This window comes from Cebidichthys violaceus, unplaced genomic scaffold (assembly GCF_023349555.1).
Source record: "Cebidichthys violaceus isolate CVI_PGR_0920_01 unplaced genomic scaffold, fCebVio1.0.p SCAF_6, whole genome shotgun sequence".
NCBI lineage: Eukaryota > Metazoa > Chordata > Actinopteri > Perciformes > Stichaeidae > Cebidichthys > Cebidichthys violaceus.
In genome coordinates, this window is record NW_027176816.1 from 7,168,543 (window position 1) to 7,192,836 (window position 24,294).

The window sequence follows — 24,294 nt, forward strand, 5'->3', positions numbered from 1 at the left end:
AAGATGTTTCTAAAGACGTCTTTGCAGCACTGATGTGTGAGCTTTGTTGTATTCACCACAGTCAGACTGTCACATACCCAAAAAATTCACAGAATGATGTTAGCTATAATCGATTTAATGCAAAGGCATATGTTCAAACGTATTTCCACAATCTCCAATTGCACAATTTTTCTTTATTTCAATTAGACAAGCCCCTACACTGGGAATATACATTTATAGATATCCATCAGGTGTCTCATTTGATTACACAGACTTGGCCAGGCCCATTTTCTGACCCTGGGAATCAAAGATGACGTAGAACTCCCTGATGAAGACATCTCCCAGGATCCAGAGCATGTCAGAGCCACCCTGGCCAAAGCCAGTGCTGCAGCCGTAGTTGCTCTGTGAAGAGACAACAGAAAATACATTTACTTCCCCCAAATCTTCCTTATAGTGCTGAAAACATTTCTGTTGCAGTGGGTGGCTGGAGTCTAACTGACCTGTGAGATGTAGGCAGATGCAGGGAGGGTGAAGGCCTGTCCGTTGAGAGTGAAGGTGACTTCAGGCATGCTCTGGATGTTCTGGCAGTTCACTGTAGCCTGTGAAAAGAACATCACACACACAGTTGAATACCGTGTTGCAGCAGAAATTGTATTTATTGGTACTGTACAGGTTTCCAGCTTAAGCAAGTAACCACCTCCTGCTTAATTATTTTCATTTGAGAGTTTTGATGTCAGAGTATGAAATGTGTGTTTACTCTGGGTTCAGAAAATGGGGAAAATGTACTTAAAATGGTACGGTATGATGGTATGACTCACTTCTCCGTACTGGTTGGTTGAGGCTCCAACCCAGGAATTCATGTTGTTGATGTCATTGGATGGGCCAACAATCAGGGAAGTACCAGTGTCAATGATGGCCTGGCAGCCACCAGAGCAGGCCACAACCTGTCCATTGATGGTAACACTGGGAGGAGGAACAGCAGGAAGTGGATTACAGCCAAGTTGCACATCTTGTGTTTGTGCTTAGTATTTTGTTTTGTGTTTTCTTGGTACCTGTCCATTTGTATCTGCCAGTAGGTGGCAGAGGTCAGAGGGACCCAGGTGATTTGTCCAGTGTAGTGGCTGCTGTCAACACCACCGAAGACCACTTCACTGCCCTGCTCACTATGGCTAAGAGAGGAAAAAACAACAACAAATGAATTAAACGTAACAGGAAATGACACCCTGCAAACCAACAGATTTCCATCCTGTTTCAGTACCTGCTCAGGTAGACGGAGAACAGGGGTTGAGACACCAGTCCCTGTTTGACCATGTTATCAAAGACAGGCACGACGTTGTCAGAGGCAATGCTCTGGAAGGCCAACCCCAGGATACCATCAGCTACCATGCTAGCCATGAAGGAAGCCTCTGTTTGGCTAATTCCAAACACCTGCTGGGACACTGTGATGCCGCCCACCTGTACACACAAGACAGCTGTCAGTCACAGTTCAACAGACCACACAGACATGCCCTTTTGCAGTCTAAATAGACTATGCATCTTGTTCCAGGGGCTTTGGTTACCTCAACATTGTCAATGGCCAGATGTCCAGTCATGCTGCCGGTGCCATACTGGATGGACAGAGTCTGGTCGCCCCAATGGAAGGTGCTGGACTGCTGTGGGTTGAATTTCCTGTGGTTGTCTGCAGAGGAATGGGGTCTTTGTTATAAACTATTAGTTGTCAAACAAATAATTAGATATTCTACTAGTAAAATACAGCAGTCTTAAAATACTGCATTACAAGTTAAATTCCTGAAATCTAAGTTATATCCAAGTAGAACCTCAAACGTATTAGCAGGAATATGTACTTTACTTTTAAAGATAAAGGTACTGATGTTGCTGAATGACTCAGTGTAATATTATTATACTGCTGGGTTATTATTACTGATGCTTACTATTTATTATACTGCTGGGTTATTATCACTGATGCATTAGTATGTATGTTGTAGCTGGTTAAAGTGGAGTTACAACTACTTTAGTTTATAAACCGTTAGCTAATGTAATCTATAACAATATATGTAATATATTAAATCACTGCATCATTGCATGACTTGTATGTAAAATAATATCCTGCAAAGTAACAAGTAACAATAGTTGTCAAATATATGTAGTGGAGCTAAAAGAAGAATAAAGCAGCCAGTAGGAAACCTCAAATTTGTAGTTAAACACAGTGCTTGAGTAAATATAATTAGTTACTTTTAACCGTTGTGTAACACACTAACCAAATGTTTAAAACTTAACAGCCAACTTGTAACCCCCGGCAGCAGTGGTAGTCTCAGTAACACTTACTGCAGGCCTGGCTGGAGCAGTAGACTGAAGGGACCCACAGGTTGGAGGAGCCGGTGTCAAAGATGACACTGAAGGACTGAGGAGGGGTGCCAATGGAGATCACACCATAGTAGGACAACTAGTGGGATGCAAGGCGTGAAGTTAACAGGTGCAAAATAACATGAACTTGTCTTAAATGTCGCATTAATTATGTTTTTGTTTTTAAGTGTTGCAGCAACAGAGGTGGATATAATTGTTTGTTCAACACAGCCTAAAATAGCTGCTATTTGTGCTTTAAATGTCGTCTCTGGTGTGGACTTACGTCAGCATCGTTGGTCATGGGCTCAGAACCACCCTGGTAGAACTTTGCCATGGGGTTGTATGGATGCTGCTTCCTGTACTCATCCCATAGTCCTTTCTCCTGCAGGTCTTGCCTGGCAGTCTTTCCCTTGATCAGGGGAAACCTAAGCACAGAAACAAGAAGAAAGAATCATCAAAATCTACAGATTTCTGACATATTATAGCCAGATAAATCAGAAAGTGAGCTTTACTTTTAGCTTTGTGCAAGTTTGAAAGGTGTGATAGGTCAAAGCAAGATGGCCTGAAGACTTTCCCCTCAGGAATACTAGGAGAGATTGCATTTCAACAATTCAGCCTATTCATGTGTAAAATGTCAAAGAAATAAAAGAACTGGCTGCTTCTCAACCAGCCAGTTCAGACTTACTTATGGAAGCATTCGGCAAAAGCCACGAGGGCTGATAGGACCACGAGCCACTTCATCATGTCACTTTGCTGTTGGACTCAGACGACTGTAGTTCCAGTTGCTGAGCCCAGCCCTTAAATACAACAAATCAAGGTTGTCCAAAATGCCCTTCCACATAACTTGATATCACGTATCAGCTGGAGATAAGAAATATGCCATGTGGTGCCTCTTATCTGGGAGCAAATATCCCGTTAAACAAATGAAGAATTAACAATTTTCCGTAAAATCAAGTATGCTTTATAAAGTGCAGCTCATATTTTGTATGCATTTGTTTGAAAAGGATTTTGTTAGAATAATCACAGCTAAGAGAAACCTAACCCTAACCCTTAAAACTATGCTTTGAAAGCATTGTTTGACTTTTTTGACTACTGTACTAAAGAGAAATCCTTCATGCAAAAGTTATGTAACAGAGCGAATGTTTAGCTCAGCATTGGTCATTTATTTTACTTAACTCACAAAGTCGTAGAATACAGTTCAGCTAAAATAATTATTTAAAGGAAATGTGTCAACATGAGGATTGACTTTTGTTAATCTGACATATGATTTAAATTTACTGTAAGGGCAAGTTAAGTGTTTAATAACAGATACAGAGCACACTTAATGTGTTGGCATGTATATCAGGGGATTTGATGCCCAGAGCTCCTGTTTAACATTGATATGGAAACTTTCCACAGGTTTCCAAAGGTGTGAGCTGAGAGTTACCTTGGCAGGATTATCTGATAACATATGAAGCAAAACAAAGACTCAGTAAAAAATACAACATGTGAAGAATATGCAGCTAACCCAGAACATATATTATAATCTGACTTTGATTGGAAAAGTTATTACATGTCCCATTTACGGTTTTAAATCCAAATTAAAAATCCATTATTCATAACCTTGAGCTGCATCTGGTTTCACAAAATGTTTTTGCATTGAATTTATTTCATGAGCATGAAATACTGAAAACGTTATCAAAGCACAGTGGTGGGAAAAGGATTACGATTATTTACTACAAATCAAGTATGCTTTATAAAGTGCAGCTCATATTTTGTATGTATTTGTTTAAAAAGGATTTTGTTTGAATAATCACAGCTAAGAGAAACTGTGCTTCTTAAAACTATGCTTTGAAAGCTTTGTTTGACTTTTTCGACTACTGTACTGAAGAGAAATCCTTCATGCAAAAGTTATGCAACAATTACAATAATGGTTATTATTATAATAAAATACTTAAAAAACGTATTTTCAAAAAACTGTTATCGATGTTATTATAATAATGATCAATTCATATACTCTTATTTTTTGCTACTATCAAACAGAGGGCAAATGATTTGATGTCTTACACTAAAACAAAAAATTTAAAATAACATCCAAACATAAGAAAGTTCCATCATCTTAAATGGCAGAAAATAAACTGTGAGAGGTTAAGCTCATAATGTGAGTTAAAAACAACAACAAAAAACAACTTAAATCTTCTGAATCTTGCAAATATTCTGGTGGAATTCAGTGGAGGTGTCACAACTTCAGCCAGGCTTTAGCCTTTCATTTGTCTGTCTCCTGTTTTGCCACACTAACTCTCATGTCATTTCAGAATCTGCCACTCCCCCCCGCTCTGCACTAATTGCTGATTTCATTTCACCTGGCCTGCCCCACCTCCATACTCACCTGCTCCTCATCAGCAATCAGCCCCTCAGTGTATATGTACCGGTCCATTTCCCTCAGTTCTCTGCCAGATTGTCTAGTGTGTTTCCCTTGCTATCCAGCAACCTGTCATTCCGATTCTGATCCTGATCATTTGTGTATTGACCTGCCTTTTTGGACTTTGGACCTTCCCTTTTGCCTGCTCCCACTGGATTTGTTTGCCACGTGGGTTACTACCTGGTTTGACATCTGCTGGTTATTAAACCCGGTTTCTACACCTGAACTGTTTTCTGTGTCTTGCTATTGGGTTCTTGTCTGTCGTTTTGTGATACCTGACAGGAGGTCAGTCAGTTAGGTCATCAGTTTGTTTGTTTGTTTCTATGTTGGTCATGAGTTTGCTTGTGGAGGTAAAGGACGTCATGTACATGACCTTCATCATAATCAGACCAAGATTAAAAGCAGTTGACATCCCATAACACTCATTATGTTTATTCAAGCAACATAGACTGCATGGGAAAAGAAAACTCCAGAGAGCACTTATTCAACAACAATGTTGTAATTATACTTTTATTGACAATAATATTTATACATATCTTTTGACAATTTAACGTTAAGTGAGCATGAAAACAAAACAGCAAATGTTTTAATTGTTCACAAATATCTTCTTTGCTTTTATAAAGTAAAAAGTATCAGACGTCCGCTGTGGCTCTTGTTAATAGGTTACACTCACTTGACATTTCTCTTTCAGTCCTTGATGAGTGGATTGATAGAATCCAAACTATGTATTATAGTGCATAGAGTACGCAAATGAACAGCCAGTGAAGATTAAATACGTGTTTCTGATCCACAGCCTGTTTTTTCACTCTGAATGCTGTTTCTACTATGATCTTCTTCATCTGAATGTTTGGGCGTCTGTTAAAAGTCCAGGCTTTTGAAGTCGTCAGTACATCTATACTTGCTTTCACTGTACCTGGTGCACATCAAGTGGGGGAGACAGGGGCAGGTGTGATGTTGCCTTTTCCCCGGATAGGGCACCTGGAATTGGGAAGAGGAGGGGGAAGGATAATCTGACAGTTTAAATCCTTCATCAACTGACAAGTGGAGCTGATAATCTTAAAAAAAACTGCTCTTTAAAAGTCTGAATTCAGAGACGGATGTGGTGTTAGCAGAACTAATTGTTGCCATCTCCAGATGATCAAAGTGATGTATGGCTCTGATTGGCCGATTCACTCTGGAGAAGATCAATAGCCTCTGCAGTTATCAGCAGCTTTTATAAAGCTTCAGCCAACCTGCCAGCAGCTTGATATAATCTGAATTTCCACTAATGCAGAAAACAAGTGTGGGCAAGAGAGTATGACTCTGTGTGTGTGTGTGTGTGTGTGTGTGTGTGTGTGTGTGTGTGTGTGTGTGTGTGTGTGTGTGTGTGTGTGTGTGTGCGTGCGTGTGTGTGTGTGTAGCAGAGAGTGTGATACAGGAAGATTAGTGACATAACATTTCTCCCCACCTTGTGGCTAAAGGGGTGGCATTCATCCCCTTCCACACCTCTTGGGGCACACATCCTCAGGCCCCTCAGCCATAGACTGACGGCACAGCAAAGACCAAAACCACACTGCACGTCCCTCTCACAGGCCTGTAGGACAGAGGGAGAGACGAGGTGGTAGAGGACAGAGGGGAAAGAATAAAAGAGACAGATATGCAGAGTACTTTTAATGCCAATTACTTTTATTTATGCTAATAGAGATACCCTTTTATGTTTGAATCTATTTAAATTTGTACTTATTGTAATAGTAATCTCATGTTCGTACAGTGAAAGCCATTTTATCCATTGCCTGTCATCTCCCTAATCCATTTACAAATGAATATCAATCAGAGGACTAATTTCCTCTGTTTTTTCCATTGGACTTGAAGCGGAGGAGGATGTGGTCTCCTGTCAGTCGTGTGTAATCAAATTTAATACATGTAATATAAAATTATCCAGAAAAGTGAACTGTGCCATTTGTATATATGAAGTTATTTTTCAATATTTCTAGTTTGAATACAAGAAAATCAAATCAAATGTCAAGGGATAGTATTAGATATAATATAATGTAAAACAAACTGTATATTGGGGTTTGAGTGCAAGTTCCAATGCATTGACAGAATTAGCTCAGAAACCATTCAATCAATTAATCCATCAAAAAAAATAAGCAATTTTTTAAGTTAATTGTTCGTCATTTATCAAGCAAAAATGTCAAACATTTGCTGGCTCCAGCTTCTCAAATGTAAGGATTTGCTGCTTTTCTTTGTATTATATTGTTGTAATTTCAGTATTTTCGTGCTTTGGACTGTTGATCAGACAAAAACAAGCAACTCGAAGACGTCACCTTAGGCTCAGGAATCTTGTGATGTGCATTTGTCATTGTTTTTCCATGTTACAGACTAAATGAATAATTGAGTAAACAAAGCAATAACAGACAGATTAAGCCTTAATGAAAACAAGTGTTAGATGCAGCTCTAGTAGGTAAGTGTGACTGTAAAATCATAGTGTCTCAATATACTTTTAAAAAGAAAGAAGAAAATCACAGATGGAGAAGATGATATAAAAAATGTAAAATGTTATCTTTAATCAGGCATGACTCAAAAGAGTAACTGGAGTAATTAGTAACAGTGTGCAGCAGAGACAGAAACCTCTCACTCACCCCTGTGATGACGGCTCCTCTGGAGCAGCTCAGAGACACCAGGAGGAAGGACAGCAGCACCGCCCTGAAGCCCATGACAGCAACAGGAGATCTGGACTCTCTCAACACCCTCAACACTGGACAACAGCTGTAAGCGGTCTGTCCGGCACCCTGTACTGGATCCCCGGCTCTCTGGTCAGTCATGAAGGTTCCCAGAACTCCTCAGAGGGGGGAGCCACACTCTCTCCCTCTTTTTATCTACCTCAGACCCCCACCCAGCCCTCCCTCCCTCACCATGTCTAAGATCTCCCCACGCCCTCTCTGCCTGTCTCCTCAATAGCTTCGTCATCTTACTCATCCGGATGACAGTGATGATGGAGGCTCACAATAGTCCCCTCTACTTGTACATCTTTGCCTGTTGGGGTCTGACCATGCGCAAAGCAGAGGCTGACAGAGTTTCCATGACTCAAGTGGTTCAAGCTAACACAAAAAATATGGAAAACTGCTCAACAAGTGATGACATTCATATGAACTAAAATTAATCTGACACCTCTTTGTGAGGAAAAGAGCACAGGTGCCATGAAATGCAGAGTTATCTGTGAGTCTGAAGCAGCTGGGACAAGACAAATCAACATCAAAGCCATGTAACAAGTTTACTGAAATTACCACAGGCTGACTCGTAAACTGGGCTTCACATATGGATGGAACATGATATTTCTGGTTTTATTATGGTATATATGTACCATAATGCTATGTATTTTGACAGCTACCATCAGCTTCAGCTTCACATCAGCATTCATCCACACTGAGAGAATAAGGCCGATAAGGTTAAAAATGTATCATCTTTATCACATAAGATACTCCTCTGCAATCAGTAGTCATGATAAATATTTGTTTGTTAATAATTTAAATATCTATTTGACTGAAACATTTTACATTTTTTTTGTATTTCTGAGAGTAGGAAAATTCAGTTTGTTTCCAGGTCTGATATGATCTTAAATTAATTCATTATTTGCATTTGCTTTATTTGAAAACAAATGAATCACAAGGCTAAAAGTTTGAGCAAATTTGGAGAGATTCCGTCTCACCACACCTCATTGACATTGCTTAGTAACACTTGATGAATAACAGAATATGAATAATGACTGTTATGTGTGCTAAATTACATAAATAATAGTGAAATCCGTAAATTATATCAGCCATTATAAGTATTTGGCAAGGTGATGATAGGAGTCAGACCTTTTTGTTCTGAGTTAATTTGGAGATTTACTGTGATTGGCCAAATAGCAAAAATTCTAGCCTAGTGTTGATGCCAACCTCCCTTCATACAAGATTCCTTGCATGAGTGTGTGCGATGCACAACCGTGAATGTGTATCTATGACAAGGGAAGAAGATATCACATGTATGTAGACCTTGTTAATTATTCTGCATGTGTAAACGCGTGTGTGTGTGTGTGTTTGCCTACGTGCATGCTGTGACAGTGATGAGCAGCAGGTTGTCAGTGGAAGCGTCTGGGCTCTGATTTAAGCTGTGAGGAGAGAAATATGAGAGAGCAAAGAGGAGAGGAGGGAGAGCATATACTCCATGGGTTAGTCAGCAGCACATTAACCTGCTGCTGTGATGGATTCCCCCAATGCAGCAGCCACATAATTACACTCACCCATTTCTGCCCTGTCAGCAAGACCACTGAAACGTCGCCGTCTTGGGACAGGCAGCAGAAATCATGGAGGGAGGCGAGCCCAGGCAGGCCTCCAGCTAACTGTGGAAAAAAATACAAAATCCATCAACAAAAGGCTGCAAGAAGCATGGTGGCTTTTTTGGACTCATGACATTAATACTATATTTTATGTTGAAGAAAGTACATGGTAAAGTTCACATTATGATGCTTAATTGTTTATCATGTTGAATATTGTTTGCACCAATGTGATGTTGGTTTTGTTTTTAAAGATGATTTAAATTCTACTTGATTAGATCTGAGTGTCAAACAAGGACTTAATGCTTCTCCAAAAAAACTGTTTTATGACTAACGATCATATGACACTGGAGCTATTTTGGCTGACATCAGCTTATTGTGAGTCATCTGATTGTGGCCGCCTGTGCAATGCTTGAGAAAAAGGTGGGAACTGGATTATCAATAAAGATTATATATTCAAGAGGGGAAAATAGCTCAAGTAATCTAATTTAATATTAATGCAACTCTGAATATATCATATGTTAATCAATTTTCACTGTGTCTGGTGTGAAGAGAGTAACATATGAATGATGACGTATATACAGGCAGGATTTCATTTCACAACTAATCCAGTTTAAAAAATTAGTTTAGTGAATGAGGAACTATTGCACTCATAAAAAAGCAGTATGATATTTACATTTACAGTATATTAAGCGTATATATCAAGTGCTATCAATCTGCTATCTAGCTAAGAACTGCATCAATATGGCACCACGATAAGAAACCATTATTTTAACTTTGTTGTACTTACCCCTGCAGTTTAGATGGTATAGAAGAAGTGGATGTAATGACGTAAACCGTTGGGCCAAAGAGGGCGTGGCCTGATGGTCTTCTTGGTGCCAGAGGGCACAGCTGGACTATGTTGTTCAAATTTGCATGAGGGTATGGGGCTTGGTACAACCGATCACTGAATGAATGAAGACATTTTTAGGGCCACCAAACAGGTTACAACTAACTTGTATGAACTAAAAACACAACGTGAAAGTGTTAAAGCCGTAAGACGAAAAACAGGCCGGACAACGTCGTGGCAGCGACCTGTCAATCACAAGGCAGCCACGCCATAAAGCAAACTCTCCTCTATCGTCTGTTTTACTCTAAATGGGAACATTGTTTCCTAAATGAACATCATGCTGTATAGCAGAATATTTGAACTAGCGACCGAGACTATAACTTCATGTTTACAGTATTAATTGAGGTTATAAATCCAGTGAGAAGTAGGGTCATTTTATCATACACTTATATTAGCTTCTTTTTGCTACCAGAGGAGTCGCCAGAGTGCACATTGAATGCACTTCCGCACTGGCTTCACTTTCAGCCAGCAAAGATGGTTACCGCCTGGGACAATTATGTTTTCTTACTTAAAGACAAAAAAGCGAATATAGCTTGACATCACGGCTCTAGGGGAACGTCCCCTTGGCAAAACAATGCTGTCCTGCAGCTCACAAAGGGAGTGATTCATGTTATTGTGCAATCGGGTGCGATGATCGATGAGGAGACAAGCTGGTGTGTTTTTCTACAGAACCCCATCCGAGAAAGAAAATCCCGAAAGGAACACATTGTGGATTTGTGCCATTAAACGAACAAACAATGGCAGCCCCGTCAAAGTATACATGTATTTACAGCACTTCATCAAAGGTAAGCTCAAGTAAACACTGGGGATATTAATTGTTGTATTTTTAGCCATAAATCATGTCTTTGGGTAATTGTTCGGACAGGGTTTGCTGTTGTAGACTGAGGCAACCAACTCATTGATGAGATCAGCTAAAGTTAGCGAGAGAGTTGGGATGCTGAGACGTAAATAAACTCAAAATGCAAAGATTTGCAAACCCTTTTGTACCTATTTTCAACTGAATAAAATACAGAGACAATGTTAAGCTAATGTTCAGACTGATAAACGTCATTGTTTTTTGTAAAAATACACTCATGTGATGCTTTCTGTTTCTTTTTTTATTTATTTACGTTTTACACAGTATCCACACTTTTATGGAATTGAGGTTGTAATAAATTATAGTTAAAGGAAAGGTTTTCAGTCTGAAGAGTTATCAGCAGTTGTATTAAGAGAGAGACCTGCAGAAATTATATCACACATTTAACTAACCTTTTTTCTTTTTTCTTTTTTTACTTGTTGGACATAAACTCTCTTCTATCATTATAGGTGCAAGATCTGATGACCCTGACAGGGTTCCATCCTACTTCTCACGCACGCCAGCCACCAAGAAGAAGAGGAAAGGGGAGAAGGACATGGACAGGTATGTGCAGCACAGAAGAAATGCCGAGGATGAACAATAGTGTGACATCAGATTGGGATGTGGGGAAAAAAACAAGACATTTGTGGTCGTAATATTGGGCTTTAGGAAACATTGATCAACAATTTTCTGACATTTTAAAGACCAAACAAGTCATTGATTAATCAAGAAATAATCGACAATGAAAATAAACATTAGTTGTAGCCCTATTGTAGAATTCTTTGATGAACTTTACCAGAATTGTTTTTGTTGTTGTTGTGGAGGTGAGAAATAAACGTGATGAAAAAACTCTCGAATGTCTTTAAGTATTTTATTGACACATTCGACACTTAGAATAATTCAGCTGAATGGTCAGAGCTCTTTCCCCACGGATGGTTCGGAGGTCTAACAACAAGTCAAAGGTTTTACAGAGTATATATGCTTCACACAGACTGAGCTGCTTCTTCCAGCTGCACATTATCCCCCCCACCCTCCACGCAGGCGCACTCTCTTTTCAGATGGCGCTAAAACGTCAAGCCAGCCCTTGATAGGTGCTGTTATTCCTGCTTGGTGTGAGAAAGTTAGTTTGTGAGCTCTCACAACCACAGCAAGTTAGACATAAGATACATTTGTTTGGTGGCGAGTTCTGCTTTTGCAACGTCTGCATGCACACAATGTCCAGAGTTAAGCAATACAAGTTGCATCTAAAAAGAACAACATGATAAACTGCCACAACAGTTCCCCCCTTAGCCATTCCTATGGCCATTTAAATATTTACAATTTATCGAAACAACACATATTACCCAAAATGGTTTACATATGCACATCATTAATAAGGTTAAGGCATTAGCTGTTTTTGCGAGTTGTAAGCAACTCTGTTGTAGCAAGCTAGGGAATGTTGGTATTTACACATAGCAAGATCTCCTGAGTTGAGGTGAAACACAGACATCAGACCTCCATCTCTGTTGAACTGTAAACGGAGACATGTCAGTGAGTTTTGTAACAAGCGACTTACTATATTGACTTTTTTTCGACATACTATATACTGCGATTCATTTTTTCGACATACTATAGTTTAAATATTTTATGACCTTTTAGCAAAAATATAATATGACTTTTTTTGTCTTTTATGACATATTATACCAGGATTTTGTCCTACATGCTATACTTTTTAATGATTTTTTAAAAAAAAATACTATAATACGACTTTTTTAAAAAACTTTTTATGACTTTTGACATACAATACTTTTTACATTTTTTTGTCAAACTACACTATGTCTTTTTTCCACTTTTTTCGACATACAATACTATGATTTATTTCAACAAACTTTATTATGGCACATACTATACTTTGATATAATATAATACTATTACTTTTTTAACATACTATAATAAACATTTTTTAATTACATTCTATACTATGACTTTTTTTACATACTATAATATCACATTTAAATAGAGAATTCCACATACTATGCTATGACTATTATAATGACTTTTCTTGATATACAATACTATGACTTTTCAACTTTTTTGGCATATTAATTTATGACTTTTTTCCACATACTATATTTTTTCTGTAATTACTTTTTTCAACCTACTATCCAATGACTTTTTTTCATCATGCTATACTATGACTATTTTATGTCTGTCTTTCAAAATATAATACTAACACATTTTTTTAATGACTTCTTTTGACACACTATACTTTTTGGACATACTGTAATAGGACTTTTGTATGACTTGTTCATCATGCTATACTATGAGTTTTTATCACTTATTTTGAACGACTATACAATGAATTGTTCTCATGACTTTTTTCCGACTTTTTTATTTTATAGGGAAAGAGCCTGTTAATGAACATCAGAATAAAATACAAGATGTAAACATGCTTGAGTTTTTTCTATATACTATTCAATTACCTTTTTTTTCCGAAATACCATACTATGACTTTATTATGATTTCTTTTCCTTACGATATTATCCCTTTTTTGACATACTATGACTTTTTTCGACACCATTTTCTATGGCTTTCTTTACACTTATTTAAATGTTATGACTTTTTATAACTTTTTTGACAGATTTAAAAAAAAAAAAGTTACTTTTTTCAACCTGCTATACTATCACTTTTAAAAAAAACGTTTTGACATACTATACTACATCTACTATACTATGACATCAGGAGTGTGGGCAACAAATCTTAGACTATGAGACATGTTTCTTCCCGTTGTTTTAGAGAACCGCAAACCACACATTTTAATGTATTTTATTACTGAAAATGCAGTAGACATGACCCTAAATGACCCCACAGAGTACATTCATACAGAAGACATGGATGAAGTGAGTAAAGAAACCATCATCTTCAGCTCTGGTCCAGACACTTCACTCATCTGGGGAGAAAAGAAGAAAAGAACGACATAAGAATTTGCATCTAAATTACATACAGTTGTGGTCAAAAGTTTACATACACTTGTAAAGAACATAATGTCATGGCTCTCTTGAGTTTCCAGTTATTTCTACAACTCTGATTTTTCTCTGATAGAGTGATTGGAACAGATACTTCTTTGTCACAAAAAACATTCATGAAGTTTGGTTCTTTCATGACTTTATTATGGGTTAACAGAAAAAGTGACAAAATCTGCTGGGTCAAAAATATACATACAGCAGTGCTAATATTTGGTTACATGTCCCTTGACCATTTTCACTTCAATTAGGCGCTTTTGGTAGCCATCCACAAGCTTCTGGCAAGCTTCTCGTTGAATCTTTGACCACTCCTCTTGACAGAATTGGTGCAGTTCAGTTAAATTTGATGGCTTTCTGACATGGACTTGTTTCTTCAGCATTGTCCACATGTTCTCAATGGGATTTAAGTCAGGACTTTGGGAAGGCCATTCTAAAACCCTAATTCTAGCCTGATTTAGCCATTCCATTACCACTTTTGATGTGCGTTTGGGGTCATTGTCCTGTCGGAACACCCAACTGCGCCCAAGACCCAACCTTCGGGCTGATGATTTTAGGTTATCCTGAAGAATTTGAAGGTAATCCTCCTTCTTCATTATCCCATTTACTCTCTGTAAAGCACCAGTTCCATTGGCAGCAAAACAGCCCCACAGCATAATACTACCACCACCGTGCTTGACGGTAGGCATGGTGTTCTTGGGGTTAAAGGCCTCACCTTTTCTCCTCCAAACATATTGCTGGGCATTGTGGCCAAACAGCTTGATTTTTGTTTCGTCTGACCACAGAACTTTCCTCCAGAAGGTCTTATCTTTGTCCATGTGATCAGCAGCAAACTTCAGTCGAGCCTTAAGGTGGCGCTTTTGGAGCAAGGGCTTCCTTCTTGCACGGCAGCCTCTCAGTCCATGGAGATGCAAAACACGCTTGACTGTGGACACTGACACCTGTGTTCCAGCAGCTTCTAATTCTTGGCAGATCTGCTTTTTGGTGGTTCTCGGTTGACTCTTCACCCTCCTGACCAATTTTCTCTCAGCAGCAGGTGATAGCTTGCGTTTTCTTCCTGATCGTGGCAGTGACAAAACAGTGCCATGCACTTTATACTTACAAACAATTGTTTGCACTGTTGCTCTTTGGACCTGCAGCTGCTTTGAAATGGCTCCAAGTGACTTTCCTGACTTGTTCAAGTCAATGATTCGCTTTTTCAGATCCATGCTGAGCTCCTTTGACTTTCCCATTGTAGCGTTTGTGGGCGTTTGTATCCAATGAGCCCTATTTAAATGGCCTCAGAGAAGTCACCAGCTGTAGTCACTCATAATCACTCACAAGAAGTTAAGAGGCCATGCTATGAAGCTCATTTCATTGACACAACTTTCTAAGTCACCAAAATTGCTAATTCATGTTGCTGTATGTATATTTTTGACCCAGCAGATTTTGTCACTTTTTCTGTTAACCCATAATAAAGTCATGAAAGAACCAAACTTCATGAATGTTTTTTGTGACAAAGAAGTATCTGTTTCAATCACTCTATCAGAGAAAAATCAGAGTTGTAGAAATAACTGGAAACTCAAGAGAGCCATGACATTATGTTCTTTACAAGTGTATGTAAACTTTTGACCACAACTGTACATCGCTGCCTACTACCGTTGTACAACGACAATGACTACATTATGCTCTCCCATAGTTTTGATGACTACATTTAGGGAGCCAGCATATGTTTGAAGGTCCCACCGGTAGATGAACTGTAATAGGACATTTTCATGGTATACTTTACTCTGACATTTTTGACAATATTCTTTGTGGAATATCTATGACATACTATTCTGTGACATTTTTATGTAGTACGATACTGTAATAAAATTATATAATTGTAACATTCATTTTCATAAATATTTGGCTAACATAACATACTATGACTTTTTTATGACATACTTCACTATGATATTTGTTATGATTTTTTTTTTATGGCATCCTATACCATGACCTTTTTCATGATATTTTTATAAAAATGTGGTATTCATCACATACATGACATTTTGTGGTATTCATCACATACATGACATTTTCACTATGACATTTTTATGCTAATTTTCTATGGTATACTGTATTATGCTATTTCTCTGGCAAACTTTATACTAAGACAGTTTTATGGCAAACTATGACATTTTTTATTACTATTATGCTATTTTAAAGACCTATCTTCTATCTACTCTTAACGCATTTTATAGTATAACATTTCTATTATTTTTTTTATAGCATACAATTAATTCTTCATGACATACTATATACTACGACATTGATGTACAATATGATCAGTTTTTATGGCATACTTTACTATGACATTTTCATGACATATTACTCTATAAAATGTAATACCATGTTTTATTATCATGTTTTTATAGAATACTATACGATCACATTTTAATACCATACTACTTTATTTTCACCCCTTTCTATAGTACACTATACTGAAATTTTTTACGATATTGTCATGGCATACTGTGTGATAAAAGTTTTCACCACTTTTTTTACAGCACGCTATATGATGACGTTCTATAGGTTTTTTATGGCATACTTTACTTTGACTTTTTAAAGACATACTATGACATTTTTAATGACACTTTCATATGGAATAATATACAGACATGTATGACTTGATGTACTATGATATTTGTATGGCATACTTTAAAATGACATTTTATGACATTTTAATAGTGTACTAAAATTTGACAACACTGATGACATTTTTTGACGACATACTGTTCTTTTGAGGCACACTACAGCGGGACATTTTTGACAACATTCTTATTGTATATTATACTATGACTTTTTTTACTCCATTTATATGGCACACTATACTATTACATTCTATGACTTTTGTATGACATACTACTTAGATTTTTTTCATGACATACTGTACAATGACATTTTTACTTTTATAGCTTACTATACTATGACTTTTTTCTATGACAGACATTTTTATGAAATACTATGCTACAACATTTTATGACAATTTTTGGAATACTATACTATAACAACATACCATTTTTTATGACATACTATAAAATTTAATTTTATACCATTTGTCAAGACATACTATACTATGACATTATACTACGCTTTTTAAATGTAATTATATACACGATTATTTACGACTTTATATACATACTATGACATTTTCATGACATTGTATACATTTTTATGACTTATAGCATACTATACTATAAAATGTTATTACATTTTTTTGACATACTATACTATGAGATTTTTTTGTACTTTTTTATGACATGGTATATATACTTTTTTTTCGAGACACTATACTATGACTCCAATTGACCTAAAATGATGCACTATGTGTACTGACAAAAACTAGGAAAAGAGATCATATAACTCCTGTATTAGTTTCTCTGTAAAATACAGAATAGAATTTAAAATCCTTCTCCTCACATACAAAGCCCTTAATGGTAGGGCACCATCAGTCTTAAAGAACTCATAATACCCTGTTAACCCACTTGACCACTGCGCTCCAAGAATGCAAGGTTACTTCCAAGAGTCTCCCAAAGTAAAATGGGAGCCGGAGCCTTCAGCTATGAAGTTCCAAGATATGCTTATATAGGATTAGACCATTGGGGGACTTCATATGATGCAATGAGCTCCTCTCTAATGCTCGCCATCTGTATGCATTCATGTCCCATTGATGCATGTTACTTGCTTGGCTAATTGCTCAAAGTCTTTGTGCTTTTTCACCTCACAGGTTTCCATGGCTCATGGTTACACCTGGACCGTGGTTGTGCCTGCCGTCCTGGCCCTGCTTGACACCCACTGCTGCTACTATTTTTAGGGCTTGAGCACCGACAACGTCGGGCCGCGAAGAGTTCGTTTGCCACACAAACGTTATATTCCTACCACGGAATGATCCTATTCACTGCTGTTCACATTTACAGGGTTCTCTTGAAATGAGCAAAATTCAAAAAAGGCTTACAATAATAAATGAACAGCTGTTTATGTGATAGATCAATAAAAAGTAAGTAAAATCAATCGTCAGCAAAGATAAAAGCTTGCTTTAGTTTACTTCTGTGCAAATTCAAGGAACCATTGTTCATAAATAATTATGAATTATTCTACAATCTTTCATAAACATACCCATCTGTGCAGCCATGTGACGAAACTCCTGTCGCATGAAATCCTGCTCAACCATCTCAATGTTAAGTTGCGGAGGAAAGTCCAGAACAAACAGCTACATGACCTGAGTTCATCCAGCATCGATCCTGTCTCGGAGGCAGCTATGCCGCTGATAAGCCTCCCTTTGGTTCTCCAGCAGGTCCTTCAGCAATTCTTGGACATTACAGACACACAATTATTCAATTATAAAAATCATGTAATTTGATGGTTGCAGTTTCCAGCTGTATACAGACTGTAGTTTTTTTCAGGTACACCTCTCCTCACCTTGATGTCCTTGTCTCCATCCATCCGGTCCGCTGCTCCTTCCCCATTGCCTCCGTCTTTTCTCTGAGAACCAACAAAGAGAACAAATGAGCTCCTTAAATGGGCTGTATTTTCAGCTTCAGGAATTCTGAAGTTCTGGACATCAGAGCAGTGATATTCTTGGGAAGTGTAAATCACACTGAATGATGTCTTAATGTCTATGTCTATTACAGACCATATCCTGAAATGTTGTGTATTTTCAAAAAGCTTGAATTGAGTAACTGAATTTGCAGCTGGTAGGAGTACAGGGCAGTAGTGGATGACTTTGTGGAGTGGGCCGGTAGAAATCACCTGCTTCTGAACGTGGCCAAGACCAGAGAGATGGTCGATTTCAGGAGGAAGACGACGGCTCCACAACCGCTGAAAGTTGTGGGAGAGGACGTGGACATGGTGAAGGAGTACAAGTACCTGGGTGTCTCCATCGACAACAGACTGAACTGGAAGACCAACATCAATGTTGTGTACAAGAAGGGGATGAGTCGACTCTTCTTCTTGAGGAAACTTCGATCCTTCAACGTGTGCAGCTAGATGTTGGAGATGTTCTACCAGTCTGTTGTGGCCAGTGCACTTCACTTTGCTGTAGTCTGCTGGGGGAGCAGCATTGGAGCCGGAGACACCAACAGACTTAATAAACTGATTAAGAAGGCCGGCTCCATCATTGGCTGCAAACAAGACAATCTGGAACAGGTGGTGGAGAGGAGGACACTGAAGAAACTATTATCCATATTGGATAACCCGGATCACCCTCTCCACTACCTACTGCAGGGACAGCGGAGCACTTTCTCCAACAGACTGATCCAGCTCTGCTGTCATAAGGACAGGTACAGGAGAACATTTCTGCCCTCTGCTATAACACTCTATAATAAATCACCTCTGGCCAAATCTTCCTTCAAATGACTATAACACTGCTACACTGCTGTTGCCGCTGTTGGCGATCTTTTGCACTACTGTTTAGTTTAGTTTTCCTACTTAGTTAATTTAATACCATTTTATTTTATTGTATATACTGTGCATTTTTTTATTACTTTATGTTCTTTAAATTGAATAGGTTCTGCACTGTTATTTTATTGTATTGTATATATTGTGCATTTTCCGTACTTTATATTTTTATTTTACTGTGTAACTTTGTTTGCTGCTGCTACAAACAAATTCCCCCTTGGGGATGAATAAAGTATACATCTATCCATCTATCTATCTATCTATCTATCCATCTATTGATCGATCTATCGATCTATCTATCCATCCATCCATCCATCCATCCATCCATCCATCCATCCATCCATCATCGATCTATCTATCTATCTATCTATCTATCTATCTATCTATCTATCTATCTATCTATCTATCTATCTATCTATCTATCTATCTATCCATCCATCCATCCATCCATCTATCTATCTAACAAAAATATCCTACCTCAGTGCATCAGCACAGAGAAGATGTTGTCTCAGTTTGTCTGTATAACATTAGTCGTCCTTCCAGATGTCACCCATTGACTTGCTACAGTTGAGAGAAAAATAAAAGCAACAGTCTTAACATACAGCACAACTGACACTTAAAAGCAAAAATTATACAATAATAATACACTTTTATAGAATGTATAGCTATGTATAGGTAGCATTGCCACAGGGGAGTGTATTACAGACTAATGTAAACTACATCCTGTTCTATATACTCTATATATGTTTCCCAATTAAAACATCTTTTACATTATACAAAAGCATATGTTCGCATAATAAGCGTTGTAGCATAACCAGTAGGTGACCCCTGGTGGTTGAACAGATTTTGATTGTGCTACACTGCATTGGACTGAAGTTAATGAATATTTTTCCCCAATATAAGGTGTATCATTAAAGTTGCATTACTGCCACCTACTATGTTGTAGTAAAGATGTCTTCAACAGGGGGTCCGCGGTGGCAGTGCAGGGGGTCCGCGAAATGTTGGGTTGATTAGACAATTTTTCTTTTCTTTTTTTTTCTTCCCAAACATGAATCTGTCCATTATTTTAATAGTTTAGTATTGTATGCAAGATAACAAGTATGTTTATGCGTGGCAGTGGCACTAGAAGGCCATCACTCATTTTTTGTTTCCACATTTATGTTTGAAATAAAAATGTCAATTTGAATACCTTGTATGCATGATTATCATGCAATTGACGGACAATGTTGATATTGGCATTGGTATCAGTTGACAAGGTGTGTTTATTAATGGCAGTGTCGCGGCCACCCTACTCACTGTACCTTGCACATGTTTAAAATAAAAACATGAATATATGAACCTGTGTATTATTTTAATAGCTTAGTATTGAATGCACAATAACAAGGTGTTTATACATGGCACTAGGCCCAGTTTAATATAAAACACAATTGTATACAATATATATAGTAGGGGGTCCCTGCTCCATCTCTCTATCAGTTTGGGGGTCCTTGGCCTGAAAAACGTTGAAGACCCCTTGTTGTAGTATGAGCCAGAGTTCCCTAGTGGTCAGTCTCTTAGAAAACTAAACTCAAACTAAATAGCAAGTGAAATGGGGACCAGGAGCTTGAGCGGGCGTTGTTTCCGCGTGGTCCTAGTGCGTGCACAATCCCCTGTCATTTGTTTGGTTTTACAAATATGAAGTTTGTTTTCGAACTATAAACGTTGAGGGGTGCCTATAAGTAGCCTACGGTTCAGGTGCTACCTATGTGTCTACAAGTAATTTGTAGGCCTACTTTTTACTGTCACGTTCTTGGTCCGTCTTGTACCTCGCTTTGTATAGTTTGGTCCTCACAGGGACCCTTAGTGCACGTGACGATCAACTGACTCCAATCGGAAGCTTTGAGGAAGCAGGCTCCAAAAACAACACGTCTTCATACACAATACTTGACTTGTTGCAGTTATTTACGATTGATAATAATGGAGTCGACCCTAGAACAGCATCTCGATGATACGTGAGTTAATACCAGACTGTGGTTGAGTTTGTATTTTAACTGTTTGGACGTTAAAGACGACTGAAAGCTCTTTGTTTGTCTGTGTTGTTGGCAGCATGAAAAATCCAGCAGTTGTCGGAGTACTCTGCACGGATCAACAAGGACACAATCTGGGCTGTAAGAAAACACTGCTTGTTCTATCCTAGGTTCATACAACACATGTTAGTCAAATGTATTTAGACCAAACTGGCCTTTTACTAAGGCTAGTTAACAATCTATATATGTTCAAGCATAAATTGCCCAAAAAAAACAAATGTGGATATTGTCTGGTGTTCTCAGACAAGTATGACAGTAAACTGGGTATTTTGGGGGTTTGGGCTGTTTTCAATCAAAAATGGCAATTTTAGATGTCATTGGCTCTGGGAACTTGTGATGAGCATTTTCCCACTATTTACTGACATTCTATAGACCAACTGGTTAATAAAAGATTTAAGGTGCATGTATCGTTATTTTAAAGCACACGGCTGCACAAAGAAATGCAAGTTGTAGTCCCTTTATGCTAAACAAGAAATAACAAACAAAAACTGAACATTGATTAGTCATACAGTTTGAGGAAAGAATCTGCTTTGTAGTCTGGTGCCATGCAGAAATGCATGTTTTCTAAATTTGTATAACACAAAACAACTTGCTACACATAGTGTTTTGCCAACCTGGGTCAAGTCAGGTATAGAATATGACCCTCTCACTGCCAACGGAAATGTGGACACAAGCCTTTTTCTGTGCCGTTCTGAATACAACCAATACACAATTGATCTTACTAACGCTGTATCATTTTAGGAGGCCTTCCTTCTGATTTTTGGTTCTGACCGATGTGATCACATTTAAAATGAGAAAAACCCATGAGAGGTTAAAATGTTTAATGTGGCATGCCCCAGTTGTTCACCTGGTTATACCTCGTTTGTTTAAGTACAAAAATCAAAGTGTCAAAACAACAAATTGTGGTTTTACAGAGCTGTATATGGCTGGACCAAGTATTCCTTCAAGGGGAGCAGTTAGGGTCACTGGACAGTAGTGGAAATACAAGCTGATTGTCTCCTTGAGCAGAAGGATCATTAACTTGATAAAACCAAAAACATGTTGATTTTTTTTGAAAGTGTTAAATCTAGCTCTAGACTTTGGAGAGACACACCTAGAAGTGATGATGGATGGATGCATTTCAGTTACCAGAGGAGAAAGTTTAATTAGTGCTCCTTTTGGAGTTTCTTCAGTTCTGTTTAGTAACACTTTTCATTATCTCACAATCCTCAGGCCGTGGCTCCCTGTCTGATGAACACGGTGGTGTTGTGTCAGTTTTGGCCAAACAAGCTGCAGCTCTCATCAAAGACCCAACCGATAGTCCGACAGTGTGCTTGGAGTCTGAGTCAGGGTGAGCACTAACAAAACCTTTTTTGTGTTTTTTTGCTTGACTGACTTGCATCTCCTCCTTTTTCTCCATCTCAGTGAATTTAAGGGGTCTGTCTGCAGTGTTTTTGATTAACACTTGTGGAGACCAATACATCTTGGGAAGAAAACTGTTGAAAGAGATCCAAAATCAAAGATTGAGTGTCTATTGTTTGAACCTCAGACTGAGCTACAAGTCTTGGCAAAGGAGTTTAGCTTTCATTTGCGTGACTATGCTGCCACCTTCTGGACTTTACAAAACATCTTCTGGTTCATGGGTGACCAGTGACTAACTAACACCAATACTTACCATTATTAGAGAGAAGTTATTTTAAATGTTAGACCTTCTAGTGACTGAAGATGAGTCTGCTGCTTTGTTGTGACTGGCAGGATGCTTTGTAAGTATGGTAGAATTACAGTATTTGTCAACAAGGCATAAATCAATGACTTCAAGACTGGGACAGATATTAAATATCAAAACAAAATTTGACAGGCCATTAATCCTCATGTTATTTGACTGTTGGTTAAGAGGTCAACATTCAATATTTGTACATATTTATGCTTTTTAAATAGTACATTTATGTAAAAAAAAAACTTTATTTATTGGGGCGGGTTGGGACTGTTGCTGATGCCCATGATGATGACAATGATACTAAATGAAATTCTTCCAGTCATAACATCACCAACAATATTAATGCCAGCTTATTTTTTGATTTGATTAAAGAGTGCAGTATTGTTTACCAGGTGAATGTTTGTCTGAGTAAATTGTATTTGTTTTCTTGTTTTGTAGGAACATTCTGGTGAGGAGTCATGGGACCGTCACAGTAGCAGTTCACAAGATAGCATCTTGAACACAACACAACTTACTGAATAGTTGTATATGTAAAGAAATGTACATGTAAGGCACACAAGTATAATCACACACCCTGGTTGAACTGTAAGAAAAATCTTTTTCTAAGAGAAACTTGGAGTTTCCACATGTCGGTTGTGTTTTCTGCAAATAACATTTTTAAACCAGAACCATGCTTGCCAACTTTCTAACACTTGCAGTTAGATTCCCTTCTGTTAAATATCTATAAATATGTACACCAATCTGTCAGGAGTGCATTAATATAAAGGCCCTTCATGTTATTTCCAGCCATGTTAATACTTTGTGTGTATGTATTTTTGTTGTCATCCTTCAATACACGGCACTGATGCACAGAGAACAACCCTAAATAAACTTCAACTCGACTTTATGTTGCCCTTTTCCGTGTTAAGTGTTCCTTATTTCCTCCTTTGATCGGTGTTTTGTTGTTAACCAATTGATTTTCTGTGGCAGCTGCATGTCGTTAATCCCAGAAATAGAAACAAAAACAAAAACATTTATTTCGCAATCAGTAATCAAATCTGTGATGAAGTGGAAGGATCTCACGCATATAATGATTATGTGGGAGCATGTAGGAACAGGTAGCCGGGAGGCGCCAGGTGTTTACTTGTTTTACATTCACCAGGGAGATTTGACTCATCTCAGGGTGAAGGTAGGCTATGCCAATCGAAGGAATACTGCCCAGGTTTGATTGATCAGAAACCTGCGTGTCCTGTTCATGTGGTTGCATGTCTTGTAGATTGCCAGTGCGTCTTGGTGGCGCACTGCCTTTGACCATGCATCTCTGTTTTCACCGCAGAGCTTTTTTTTCTCGCTCTCTCTCTCTTCCTCTCTCTCTGATGAGATTCACTGCTACGT

At 38.1% G+C, this 24,294-nt stretch overlaps 3 protein-coding genes and 1 long non-coding RNA gene across 4 annotated transcripts; 1 reads left to right on the plus strand and 3 right to left on the minus strand.

Annotated features, from left to right (window-relative positions):
• Positions 1-94: 94 nt before the first annotated feature.
• On the minus strand, positions 95-3,114 carry LOC137889500 (pepsin A-like). Its single transcript, XM_068733384.1, has 9 exons — positions 3,008-3,114; positions 2,606-2,747; positions 2,305-2,422; positions 1,539-1,657; positions 1,238-1,434; positions 1,032-1,148; positions 798-942; positions 480-578; positions 95-381 (listed from the first exon to the last, which is right to left on the minus strand). The coding sequence occupies exons 1-9, from the start codon at positions 3,064-3,066 to the stop codon at positions 244-246; spliced, it is 1,134 nt and encodes a 377-aa protein (XP_068589485.1). The 5' UTR covers positions 3,067-3,114; the 3' UTR covers positions 95-243.
• A 2,179-nt stretch (positions 3,115-5,293) lies between these two features.
• On the minus strand, positions 5,294-7,527 carry prok1 (prokineticin 1). Its single transcript, XM_068733379.1, has 3 exons — positions 7,345-7,527; positions 6,171-6,296; positions 5,294-5,701 (listed from the first exon to the last, which is right to left on the minus strand). Exons 1-3 carry the CDS (start codon positions 7,525-7,527, stop codon positions 5,582-5,584), a joined length of 429 nt encoding a protein of 142 aa, XP_068589480.1. The 3' UTR covers positions 5,294-5,581.
• Positions 7,528-13,534: 6,007 nt separating this feature from the next.
• On the minus strand, positions 13,535-15,127 carry LOC137889435 (uncharacterized). The gene is made up of 2 exons (XR_011105220.1): positions 14,456-15,127; positions 13,535-13,670 (listed from the first exon to the last, which is right to left on the minus strand). It is a non-coding gene; the product is annotated as an uncharacterized lncRNA (long non-coding RNA).
• Positions 15,128-21,027: 5,900 nt separating this feature from the next.
• Positions 21,028-23,806, plus strand: lamtor5 (late endosomal/lysosomal adaptor, MAPK and MTOR activator 5). Its single transcript, XM_068733049.1, has 4 exons — positions 21,028-21,149; positions 21,244-21,305; positions 22,437-22,554; positions 23,359-23,806. Exons 1-4 carry the CDS (start codon positions 21,115-21,117, stop codon positions 23,417-23,419), a joined length of 276 nt encoding a protein of 91 aa, XP_068589150.1. The 5' UTR covers positions 21,028-21,114; the 3' UTR covers positions 23,420-23,806.
• The last annotated feature ends 488 nt before the right edge of the window (positions 23,807-24,294 follow it).

Coding starts and splice junctions, on each gene's coding strand:
- prok1 (XM_068733379.1), bottom strand. CDS start 7,527: ATGACTGACCAGAGAGCCGGGGATCCAGTACAGGGTGCCGGACAGACC. Junction 6,297..7,344: donor GAGGAGCCGTCATCACAGGG/GTGAGTGAGAGG, acceptor TCTGTCCTACAG/GCCTGTGAGAGGGACGTGCA. Junction 5,702..6,170: donor GCCACCCCTTTAGCCACAAG/GTGGGGAGAAAT, acceptor TCCCAATTCCAG/GTGCCCTATCCGGGGAAAAG.
- LOC137889500 (XM_068733384.1), bottom strand. CDS start 3,066: ATGATGAAGTGGCTCGTGGTCCTATCAGCCCTCGTGGCTTTTGCCGAA. Junction 2,423..2,605: donor CCATGACCAACGATGCTGAC/GTAAGTCCACAC, acceptor GCATCCCACTAG/TTGTCCTACTATGGTGTGAT. Junction 1,658..2,304: donor CTGCTCCAGCCAGGCCTGCA/GTAAGTGTTACT, acceptor ATTCCTCTGCAG/ACAACCACAGGAAATTCAAC.
- lamtor5 (XM_068733049.1), top strand. CDS start 21,115: ATGGAGTCGACCCTAGAACAGCATCTCGATGATAC. Junction 21,306..22,436: donor ACAAGGACACAATCTGGGCT/GTAAGAAAACAC, acceptor CACAATCCTCAG/GCCGTGGCTCCCTGTCTGAT. Junction 22,555..23,358: donor TGCTTGGAGTCTGAGTCAGG/GTGAGCACTAAC, acceptor CTTGTTTTGTAG/GAACATTCTGGTGAGGAGTC.